Source organism: Podarcis liolepis, assembly GCF_965112155.1.
Source record: "Podarcis liolepis genome assembly, chromosome: 15".
NCBI lineage: Eukaryota > Metazoa > Chordata > Lepidosauria > Squamata > Lacertidae > Podarcis > Podarcis liolepis.
In genome coordinates this window covers 30703915-30716487 of record NC_139566.1, presented here as the reverse complement: position 1 = coordinate 30716487, position 12573 = coordinate 30703915, and the positions used below count along the sequence as shown (strand labels likewise).

General features: G+C 45.5%; 1 protein-coding gene across 2 annotated transcripts in view; it reads left to right on the top strand.

Annotated features, from left to right (window-relative positions):
* Nucleotides 1-2312: 2312 nt before the first annotated feature.
* LOC310695095 (carbonic anhydrase 15-like) overlaps nt 2313-12573 on the top strand; it is a 55811-nt gene continuing 45550 nt past the window's right edge. For both annotated transcript variants that reach the window (XM_083479071.1, XM_083479070.1), the window contains exon 1: nt 2313-2581. In XM_083479071.1, the coding sequence (XP_083335197.1) occupies nt 2512-2581 (70 nt within the window). In that variant the 5' untranslated portion in view covers nt 2313-2511. The remainder of the gene's footprint in view (nt 2582-12573) is intronic.

Below are 12573 nucleotides of genomic sequence, written 5' to 3'. Positions count from 1 at the left end.
TGCATCTTTTATGATAATCCAAATCTTTTACCTCTCCATTGTGTCCAAAATTCACCATTAAACTGCAAGCGTTATTCCAATTGTACTAATGATTTTAACTGTTTACAATGGTTTTTAAAGTAAGTTATAAATTTCCCCCATTCCTTATTAAAATTTTGGTCTTCCTGATTTCTGATTCTTCCGGCCATTTTTTGCCATTTTGGCATAATCCATCAACTTGATCTGCCATTCTTCTCTGGGAGGGACTTTATCTTCTTTCCATCTCTGGACCAATAATATCTGCGCAGCCGTGGTCGCATGCATAAATAGTCAATTCTGCTGCCTTGGGATTTTGGCACCTAGAATTCCTAAAAGGAAGGCTTCAGTAAGGCATGGCTTATATAGAATGACTAAAACAGTAATGCCAGTACAGAAATAAGTAAGTAAGAATGTACTATTGAATAGAAGGCAAACACCTGTTTGCTTATCTGCAGTAAGGAGCAAGGGACATGCTCTGTATCTTAGATGCAAACTGTAAACCTGAAGGAGCGTCTCCACCCCCATCGTTCTGCCCGGACACTGTGGTCCAGCTCCAAGGGCCTTCTGGTGGTTCCCTCACTGCGAGGCTACAGGGGACTAGGCAGAGGGCCTTCTCAGTGGTGGCACCCGCCCTGTGGAACACCCTCCCATCAGATGTCAAGGAAATTAACAACTATCCGATTTTTAGAAGACATCTGAAGGCAGCCATGTTTAGGGAACCTTTTCTATCTAATGAATTATTGTACAGTGGTACCTCGAGTTAAGAACTTAATTCGATCTGGAGGCTGTTCTTAACCTGAAACTGTTCTTAACCTGAAGCACCACTTTAGCTAATGGGGCCTCCCGCCGGTGCTGTGCCGCCACTGCACGATTTCTGTTCTCATCCTGAAGCGAAGTTTTTAACCCGAGGTAATATTTCTGGGTTAGTGGAGTTTGTAACCTGAAGCGTATGTAACCTGAAGCGTATGTAACCCGAGGTACCACTGTATTTTAATGTTTTGTTGGAAGCCACCCAGAGTGGCTGGGGAAACCCAGCCAGATGGGTGGGGTATAAATTATTATTATTATTATTATTATTATTATTATTATTATTATTATTACTACTACTACTATTACTATCATCATCATCATCATCATCATCCTAAGGTCCCCTTGAGACATTCTCCTTATTGTGCAATTATGCTGATTTGAGCTCATGAAGGTACTGGGGCCATTATACATGATGATACGGCTTTCATTATTTGTTTGCCAGTGTGTTTTTTTGGAATGGACACACTGCTTTGTGTCTATTGCATGCATGTCTTGTAACATCTTGCTGAAATCCTGTAACTTTTTATACCCCAAATCCGTTTTTTTTTGGTCCTTGTTCCACCCACCCCCGGCAAGAGTGCTCATCTAGACAGTAATGACACAGCAGCATTGGGGGAGCGTCGTAGAACGAAGAATAAAGCAAAAATGATCACTCTGTTGGTCATGCACTGGCATCAGTGAGATATAGCAGAATACACCCCCCCCCCCAAAAAAATCACCACTCTGGACTGGTCACAAGTTTTGCAATCAGTTTGCTTAATGCAACGGAAGGATAGTTAAGACATCCTCTTTTTAAAAAAGGCACCCAGCAATTTTTTAAAATAAAAAATTCCCTAAGTCCAAACCGGGACTGTAATTAACCAGATCGCAGGCCCTTAAACAGGGACTGCTTACCAGAAAGATAAGAAATCAAGATAACAAACTTTTTATATAAACGAATGGAAATGGATTATTTAATATTTACAGATAAATTTCAAGCCAATAAAAACATTGGTAGGATTATTGTAACCACCTGCAGTTTTATAAGAGTATATATTTAAAGTAGATAAATAAACGAGCAAATTAACTGAATTTGGATCTGCAGAAGATATTAGAAAACAAATTTATGGAACCGCAGAAAGAGGGGGGAGGAAGTCAAGTTTTTAAACGTTGGAACGATTGTAAAATTAATGAGATGTATAAACATGAAAAGCATAAATAAAAATAAATAAATAGGGACTGCTGTTGGATATAGCAAGCCTTTCTTGTCCGTAAGATCCTTTTGATCGCATTGGCATCGCTTCCTTCCCACCCCTGATGTCAGATATCAGGGCTGGCAAATATACATTCTTTTTCAAGTGCGGGTTAACCCTCCTGTTGCCCCTCATTTTTAGCCTTGCTTCTTGTCAGGAGACAAAGAGTTAAGCGCTCAGCCTTGGTCTCCTTGCGATGAATATTTAACAGCAGCCGGCGCTGGAGATCCCTTATTCCCCGGCTTCCCGTGGCTGGTGTAGAAGGAGCTTCCTCCGGTCGGGGGATTGATGCCCGGGGACTTTCTCCACAGCAGCAGGAGGAAGAAGAAGAAGAAGGGCGCAGAAGACAGACTTGAGGACACCGCTTGCTGGATCCTTCCCCCTGCCTGGGGTTTCCAGCGCATCACATCCCTCGGGGAGTCTCCTGACTGCCAGGACCCGTCTGGCTGCAATGAGGATGCTGCGTCTTCCTGGGATAACTTTTCTCACTTTGCCTTTTGTCATTCAGGCGGGCACAGCAGGTGAGCTGGTCATTGAGAGATGATGCTCTTTATCTCTCTTCTGAATGGATGTGGTTAGGGATGGGTGCTTTAGTCAAATTTCAATTTCTCGGTTCGGTCCAGTCTTCCCTTCCGCTCTCCACCTTTCCCCCATCAATTTACATTTTAAAGCAAAACAAAACAAAATTCTCAGTCCCCGTGAGAATTCGTGTTAGTGTCAATATCCTCGTTTTTCTTTGTAACCTTACCTAATACAAACATTTTTTTTTGGCAAAGCCGGTTCCTCATACGCCAAATATTTTTTAAAAAAACAAAATATATGCATTTTAAGGCACGTTTTGCTCTAGTGTGTGTGTGTGTTTAAAAAAAAATACATGTTACCTGGCTGGAAAAGTGCAAATTTTGATGAGTGGCTGTGGTCTGGTTCAAATCGGGTAGAGTTTGCCTTGAATTGTGAACTGAACTGAATACCCCCCCCTAAAAAAAATCACGAGTTGGAGGGACCCTCTCAAAGTGTGGGTGGATTGCTGGTCAATAGTGCAGTTTAGACCAGGGTTCAGCAACCCCTTATCTCCCACCTGGACCCACCTTGCTCTAGACACCTGTTGGTCCTTGGCCAACTCTGTTGAGGCTCCTCAGCGCTTCCTGACGCTGTTGCACCGAGACAGAAAAACCACCCTCAAATTCCGGACTGGGCTGCCATTGTTCGTTCTCAGCTGGGTGTCAATCTCAATTAAGCGCCGTGCTTTGTAATTTGCAGATGGGCTAAAAGAGAGGCGTCCCTGTGCCAGAACTTTGAAGTCTTCTCCTCCATATTTAACAGGAGTCACTGATGGGTTCTGCTGCTGTGTGTGAGAGATGGAGATACTTTTAAATGAATCAGAGGGCTGATTCATGGCAGGTAGCATGCACACCTAAGCCTTGAGAATATTCAGACTGGATCTGTGGCCACATTGTAATGGCCACATGGCCGTCTCTCTTGGCACATGCTGGAATCATTCCAGCATGTGCCCATGCTTGTTGCAAAAGGCAGGAATATGTTGGTGCATTGGGATTGAGGTCCATGCTGAAGTCGTTGACAGTGTGTGCATGTCAATGTAAAATTGGCCACACATCTTGACTCCAGTGGATTTGATTCTCAGTGTTATGTACTGAGTTGAATAGGATCCAAAAGGCAGCAGTCTGATTGGTCCTAGAACAATAGGATTCAGAATGCAGCAGCCTGATTGGTCCACAGGAGCCACCCAATCCAGCTCCAGGTGGAAGTGAATCCGCAACCAGATTGGCCTACAGGTGAATCCCGGAATTAGCCAGTCATGTGGGGCCCATTGTGTAAATAATGTATATAAAGCAGGCATTCTGGGGGAACTTTCATCCCTCCTCACCACTATGAGCTGAATAAAGAGCATGAAATCCACTCTCGACTCTGAGGATATTTCACTCAGGTTGGGTGTAAATCCAGAGTGATGCAACTGCCCCCACAGGGGAATCAACCACATATGCCAATTAAAGCCATTTAAGGGGGCAGTTGGTGGAAGTCGATTTGGAGTCACTCTGATTTGCTGATGGGAGGCGATTTTTCTGAACCGATTTCTCAGCTATGGCGAAGGGCACTCAAGGATCGCAGTATACAGAAAGCTGGTAATCAAAAACAAAACAAATAGAGAACAGTAATAATAAATGTGTGTTATTCCAACAGAAATGATAGTGGGTTATATTCCACGTTAGTCCGACTCAGAGTAGATCCATGGAAGTTGACGTACATGACTGCTATTATTTATTGCACTTATTAGTCACCTTTTAAAATGACCAGTAAACTTAAAGCCATTTACAATATAATGCAAAAGTTTAAACTAATATAAAACTAAAACAAATAAAAGCTAAAAACAGGTGTATACATAAAAAGCAGTCTAACACACCCCACCTGCTCGTGAGGGCCACAGCATCTAAAACATAATAATAATAATAATAATAATAATAATAATAATAATAATAATAATAATTTATTTATACCCCCACCCATCTGGCTTGGTTTCCCCAGCCACTCTGGGCAGCTCCCAACAGAATATTAAAAACATGATAAAATATCAAACATTAAAAACTTCCCTAAACAGGGTTGCCTTCAGATGTCTTATAAAAGTCAGATAGTTCTTTATCTCCATGACATTGTGATGGAAGGGCATTCCACAGGATGGGCGCCACTACCGAGAAGACCCTTTGCCTGGTTCCCTGTAACCTCACTCAGAGGATGAATTTAGGTTTACTAATAATCCCAGTTCCAAATTCTGTAGAATTTAGGTGACTACAACCCAATGAAAATAGAAATAAAAAAGTTTGCTTTTGGAACACAGACATGCACGTGACTGTGCCCTTGCTGACTCCACTCACTAACCCCCTGCCCACCCCTCACATTAACCCCCTAGAGTAGTAGCAGACCTTGGGGTCCCAAATTTCAGCGGCACCCTGTGCAATGCCAAAATTTAGCGCCCTTTCCTTTCATTACATATTATGGTTGTAGCAGCCCTGGTGGCACACCCAAGGCTTTGTGCCCAGTGTGATCGAAAGGGTCACATTCCCCTCAATCTGCCTAGAGTTTCCCCACCCCATGCTAATCCCGCTTTTCTTGGCCTCTTGAAATTTCCTCCATGAGAATCCAGGACTGTGATGTGGCACTGCCAATCCTCCAGTGGGAGCTGTGTGATGACGACCTTACCTTTTTATGTATATAGCAAGATACAAGCAAGGATGCAACTAAAAACTACCCATTTTAACTAAAGCATGTGTCTTGCACTAAACAACTACAGTCGAACCTCTACTTACCACCGCCTCTTCTTACGGTTGTTCCAAGTCATGACCGCAGGAAACCTAGAAGTAACCGGTGGGTTTGCCACCGTTCACGCTTGTGCACAACAGCACCTCTCCCAGCAACCTGTTTCGACCTCCAGACGGACCTCTGGAATGGATTATGGTCTCAAATAGAGGTTCCACTGTATTGTTATGTTCTTAAGAACGCAGGAGAACTCCACTGAGCCTTATGTCTGTCCCTTTCCACACATATCCAACTATATTTTATTCAGAATAGAACCATTGAAATTAATAGGCCTAGGTCTGTCATGGATGTACTCTGTGTAGGGCTATCTTTGGATATTACTTGTGGAGTTACACACAAATGCACACACACACACGCGCACACACATACACGGAAGGACTGGACCCTTACTTTCAGGAAGAGATAAACAGTTGGTTAAAAATAAAATATTTCTGGCCCAAGTACTACCCTGAGAGACCATTTCATTTCTAAGTGAGAAATTAAAGTGCACCACCACTTGAACCACAAACATTAGCTTTCTTTCTTGCATGGTGTCTGCCAGCTGTGGCTCCCAGATCTTCTGGTTGTTAAGCTAGCTGTTTCTAATTTTGACACAGATATAGAAACATATATATTTTTTAATGGAAGAGCATTCATCTTTGACCCTCCAGATACTTGGAATGAATGTCAATGACCAATACTTATGCACTCTCTCTCTCTCTCTCTCTCTCTCTCTCTCTCTCATTTTATTGAATCTCACACTTGTAATGAAATATATATGCATACGAAATGATTAAAAAAAAAACCATGAAATAAGACAAACATATACGGTAATAACAACAATTGGAGCAAATATGAATGACACAGGACAAATAATCCCAAAAAATATAGCAGAGGAAATGTGGAGTGTCAATAAGTACTAAGAGCATTATATTTCTTTTTATCTCTCAATATAATAAAAACGTAAGGATGTCATTGTGCAGCCGCTATTGGATTTGCATGGAGTCAGGGGAGCAAAAAGGAAGGCAGGTTGTGAAACAGCAGTGGCTGAGAAGGGAGTGACATTAAGAGGGGGAAAGTGGTGATTTAAAACAACGACCCAAATTTGAATAAGGTTGGGGTGGGAGAAACCGAGAGGGAAATGGCAGTTTTAAACAAGGGCAGAGGTTTTCAGTAAAGACCTATGGAATACTTGAAGGCTCTACATCCTTGATGTTTCTCAAGCGAGGCGGCTTAGGAACAGAAGAGGGAGAAGTTGGAATACACAGTGAAAGGAGAAATACCGAAAGGGGGAAAAGCACCTGCTACAAACAATGGCTGGAGTTTGAGTAAAGTGTGGATGGAGAGACACTGAGAGCAGCGGCGTAGCGTGAGTTGTCAGCACCCGGGGCAACGCAAGTAATTTGCGCCCCCTAACCCGGGGCAAGGCAAGTAATTTGCGCCCCCCCAACCCCTAACCTGCGAGTTGCCGCTGGCGCTGCCGCCCAAACGACGCCGCTTGCCCGGAGGAGGAGGGGGGCAGAGAGGCGAGGAAAATGCAACGGCCCAGCAGCTGCAGCAGCACCGGCGGAGGCGGGGCTGTGAGGAGGGGTGCCTGGCGCGTCCTCCGCGGCGAGCGCTGAGAGCCGCTGCCTGCCGGGCGCCTTCAGCCCGGACGCGCGCACAGCTCGGCGGTTCCGCGAGACATGCGGCTCCGCTACAGCCTGCGCCCGAGGCTCTTTGGCAACTCCGGAGGCAGCGAGCGCGCCCCCCGCAGATGTTGCGCCCAGTGCGGCCGGCCCCCCTGGCACCCCCCACGCTACGCCACTGACTGAGAGGAAAATGGTGGTGTTCAACAACAGCCAGGGACTTGACTAAAGCAGGGGCGGAAAAGTACTAAGAGGGAAAAAATGACCATTTTAAACATTGGCAGAGATTTGAGCTGGAGGTGGCGCTGGGATCAGTGAAGGGGCACTTCAAAACCAGGGACTGAGTACAGTGTGGTCGGAAACTCTCTTGTCGTGTTAGCTTTTGTGTTGCACCTTTTTCTGTTATTTCTCTTTGTCAATAATAATAATAATAATAATAATAATAATAATAATAATAATAATATATTTAACCCACCCGCCATCTGGCCAGGCCTTCCCAGCCACTCTGGGTGGCTTCCAACAGGGTATTAAAAACATGATAAAACATCAAACATTAAAAACTTCCCTAAACAGGGCTGCCTTCAGATGCTTTCTAAAAGTCAGATCGTTGTTTATTTCATTGACATCTGATGGGAGGGCACCACTACCGAGAAGGCCCTCTGCCTGGTTCCCTGTAACCTCACGTCTCGCAGTGAGGGAACTGCCAGAAGGCCCTCAGAGCTGGACCTCAGTGTCCGGGCTGAACGATGGGGGTGGAGACGCTCCTTCAGGTATACTGGGCCGAGGCTGTTTAGGGCTTTAAAGGTCAGCACCAACACTTTGAATTGTGTTTGGAAATATACTGGGAGCCAATGTCGGTCTTTCAGGACTGGTGTTATATGGTCTTGGTGGCCACTCCCCGACACCAGTCTAGCTGCAGCATTCGGGATTAGTTGCAGCTTCCGGGTCAAATTCAAAGATAGCCCCACGTAGAGCGCATTGCAGTAGTCCAAGCGGGAGATAACTAGAGCATGCACCACTCTGGTGAGACAGTCCACGGCCAGGTAGGGTCTCAGCTTGCATACCAGATGGAGCTGGTAGACAGCCGCCCTGGACACAGAATTGACCTGTGCCTCCATGGACAGCTGTGAGTCCAAAATGACTCCCAGGCTGCGCACCTGGTCCTTCAGGGGCACAGTTACCCCATTCAGGACCAGGGAATCCTCCACACCTGCCCGTCCTCTGTCTCCCCAAAACAGTACTTCTATCTTGTCAGCATTCATTCTCAATCTGTTAACTGCCATCCACCCTCCAACTGTCTCCAGACACACAGCTAGTTTGTTAAAGCTAGTTACGTTTTTTAAAAAAACAGCTCAGCAGTGCCCAATCCCCCAACGCCCCCCAGTGACCCTAATGATCTCTCACCCCCTTTGTCCTTCACTTTCACTTCCTGTGAATCCATTGGCTATTATCTCTGAGCTCCCTGGCGTCACTGGGGGGTGGATGGATGGATGAATGAAATGAGCGTGCAGTATTTTCTCTGCAGTGCCATTCAATTTGTAGCTCAGCAGGGATGGCGTTGCTTCCTACCGTCAAACACATTTGTTCTCTGCCAAGCAAGATATGAGTGTTGGTTTTTTTTACTTGGAGCCTATTACTTAAAGAAGAAGAAGAAGAAGGAGGAGGAGGAGGAGGAGGAGGAGGAGGAGGAAAACCACCAACAACCTGAGTCAACAAGTTTGGAGCTGATTCAATATAATCTCATTGGAATTGGTGGGTATTTGCTAGGAAGGGTTTGGGTGCTCAAAAAATAAAAAATATTAAAAATATTAGCATGGGAAAGATTCACTGCTGCAAGTGGCAACTGAGATGATTTAGCTTTGAAATTTGGGGATGAAATCAATGGCGCCTGGTAGGTTATATGTTATACGTAGACTAAATGTAATGCTGAACACTGCCCTGGGATCTTGTGATAAAGGGTCACATATAAATTAAATTAACAACAGCAGCCATAGTAATAAGTGCTATTTTTCTAGAAAAAGAGGTTCTGGAGCTCACCACGAACTTCTCACTTGTTTCCTTAGAATGGCAATGGCATCTACCTAAAAGGTGCTGGAGCTGAGCTCTGGTGAGCTCTGGTTGAATAATAATAATAATAATAATGAAGCCTTATTTACCTAGGGATCCATTAGCCACGCCATCCCTTTGGACCTCGGAGGGAACAAAAGTACCAGGAAATCTTCTTTGGAGATTAAGAGTTTATTGAGATCTGAGCACAGAGTCAAGGTCTGTACTCAGAGACAGCCAACTGGATAATTCCTAAAAATATTCTGGCTGTAAAGCAAGTCACTTCAACAGTCTTTCTTATACCCGCCGTACTTCCCCAATCGACTAGCAAATATTGCTTGCTAAATCATTTCTGTCTTTCTGCTAAGCCAGCACTCCCTCCCACCTCCTTGTGCACGTGTCTTCTTTTGTTAGCTAAGCTTTTCCCTTCGTATCTCTTCCTATCTTGCATTACTTAAAAGCAGAAGTAAAGCAGGAAACATCTTGTTAGTGGTTTTCTTCTTGCATTACTAAGCAGAAGTAAAACAGGAAACTTCTTGCTAGTGGTTTATCGGTTAACAGCAGTTTCTGGCTGGGCAGGAAGCGACCTTCTGACCTGTAGCTAACATCAGCAGTTCCAAATAGCTGATTAGGCAGGAAGCGGCCTCTTGACCTGTCTGTTTTAGACTTTGCAAGCTACTGCAATTTTTGGGCTGTTTTTAACCATCCTAGCAGAGTGCAGGAATGTACTATGTGTAGATAATATTTAAGAGCAACAGAATAAAATATTGAGAGAAACTTTTCCCATCTCCCTTTACTCCGTCCTCTTCTTTTGAACAATCTATTACTTAGATTCGTTCTGGGGTAGGGGTCTATATTCTCTCATTACAGCAATCACGCGAGGTCCCATCATGCGAGACATCATCTTTCCCATCATATGTTGCAGGCATTGCATTAAGCAGGGTATACAGAAGCAAAGAAGCAATAGAAGCATTATTGGGCCTATTCTTCCCACAAATACGATACCGTTCATGCCAACAGAAATACGAGAGCATCCATATGACAAGAGCGGTACATATCACTCCTACCCACCAAACCCAATATCTCCATGGTTCCTCCCACCAATATTCAGGGGGTGTGCTCATTGTTGAAGAGCCCACTGATATTTGTGCCCGACTACCTGTTGAGCCTCAAGGATGAGAGCCCACCGGTGAGCTGATGCTCCCACTATGTGGGTCAATTTTTCTATTAACCCTGTTGGGTGGATTGAACTCTCGTGCTGCCTCCCTAGTGACCAGAGCATATGGAAGCTGAAATCCTGGGGTGGCGATTCTTACTGGCATTTGTTGAGCAATTTCAATGCACACCTGGCTAAGGCTCCCACCCCTGCAATACTTGCATTAAGATAGGTTCTGTCCCATCTATGATCTGGGTTAAGAGTAGGACCTGTTCTATCAACTGAGGTTGGTACAGTGCTCTACCTTCCGGATAACAGTTGACTACCCTCCCACAACAGCAAGAGCGGTACAGAACTAGATAGATTTCGATCGTCTCTGCAGCTTCCCGTAAGAGCACTGTCCACGCGTGCTGGTCAGTGGTGTGGGAGAGGAGCCACAACGGGGTAGTGGGGTGTCTCAATACGGTAATCTCATCAAACCCCAGTTTCCAATAGCCAAGGAGCACGCCATCTCTTACCACTGGCAAGACGAACCAGTCGTAGCAGAGGTCAGCAGGCCAATAAGGGCGGTATGGTTCGGTAGGGTCAGGGCAATAAGACATAGAGCAAGTCAATAAAGAAAATAAGAGAGAAAAGAGAAAGTCTTTGTAACTGTCCTTGTGATGATTAGTCGCAGGATCGCGTTGCCCGTGGTCCAACGCTTTTTCCTGGTAGCGTCAGACACAAGGTGATGATCAACTTCAGAGGGTCAGCAGGATTTCTTTTGCAAGTCCAGACACCCTTCTTCAGATGCGTGTGATGTACCCAGGGGATCACCTCGACTACTTTCACTGCAGTTGGGGATGAGGGGGTCGCCAGACGCTGTCACTCAGAGGAACTGGTGGACCGGCTCAGCGAGACTGCCGCGGGACTGCAGGTGTATGCTCGAGGGAATACCTGGAAAGAAAGCAAACACACACAACAAACACAGGGATTGCACTTGTTCTTGGGTGATGTGATCTCCCATCTGCCCCAAACCGGCGGGGATGTCTCGGACGAAAGGGGTTGGCCTGCCATATAGAAGTTCAAAGGGTGATAGTTCTCAGTCTCTTGGTTGGCGCACAGGGCACATTTTGGGATATAGCAGCAGTTAGTTGAGGTAGAATATTCTCCCAAGGTGTGCTTTAGCAGCTGGGCCTCCCAAATGGGTGGACTCGTGGTAATTCTTTACAATTGTGCTGGCCAGATGTTGGGGCACAAAAACACGGCTGTCTGGTCCTTCCTGGAGCGTTGCTCCTTCTTGGCTGGTCCACTGCTGTTCATCAAGGGTGTAACGTGGTTCCACATCATCTGGAGTGAGCTCTGGCACCAATATCAAAAGTTCTGGTGGTGCCTCTAAATTGGCTGGAGAACAAATGTCTACGTTGGGGGCGCTGCCTGTGGGCACCCCTCCCATCCAATTCTTCACCGTGCGTAGAGATATCAGCCTCTGGAGTGATATCAGCAAGGCAGTCGTCACTGGAGGGGATCTTCAGGATGCTGAGACACAGTCCAATCTGAAGCAGCTTTCCTATGTGGTGGACCCAAGGGGTGGTGCCAGCGATCTTCACAGCTGTGGGTGTGGAGAGCAGATGGGCCCTTCCAGCACGGTTGCAGTGGTGCCTGGGACCAGTCTTATCCACACCTCGTCACTTGGCTCAAACTGGTCACGCAAGGAGTTCGGGCCTGGGTTGAGAGAGAGAATCTCGAGAGAGACACTGTACATAATTGTTCAATTCCACATCTTGAGCAGGGATAGGTGAAAGCATGCACACATAAGGAACCGGTCTCCCAAACATCACTTCAAAAGGGTGACAAGCGAATACGTTTCAATGGGAGGCTACAGACTCTAAGCAAAGCCAAGGGCAACATGAACTCCCAATTAGACCCTGTTTCTTGGGTCAATGGTTTTTTCAAGTCCTGTTCTTCCTTTCCTATTTTCCAGAACTTTGGGGCCTATATGCAGTACCCACCATCTTCCTTCTTCACTGGCAACAGTGGGGTGTTTCACTGTGATTGGCATTGTTTCAAGATTCCATGTTGAAGCAATCGCTTCAAATGCACCCACACTCTTTCAGCTGCCTGTCGTGGGATGGGGTATTGGTTTTTTATCTTCCACCCATAGTCCAGGGTCAACATCATGAAGCAGGCTAACAGGGAGGATTCCCTCCTCTTCTTTTCAAGCACCAATGGTCTCACAGGGGCATTTCTAAAGAAAACTCTCCTGCTGGTCCAGTTGTCATCATTACTTCCCCATTGGTTGGAAGGAAATCTGGGCTTGTAATTTTGTTAACAAGTCTCGGCCCAATAAAGAATGGGACACTCTGGTATATACAAAAATTTTGTGCTGGACTAC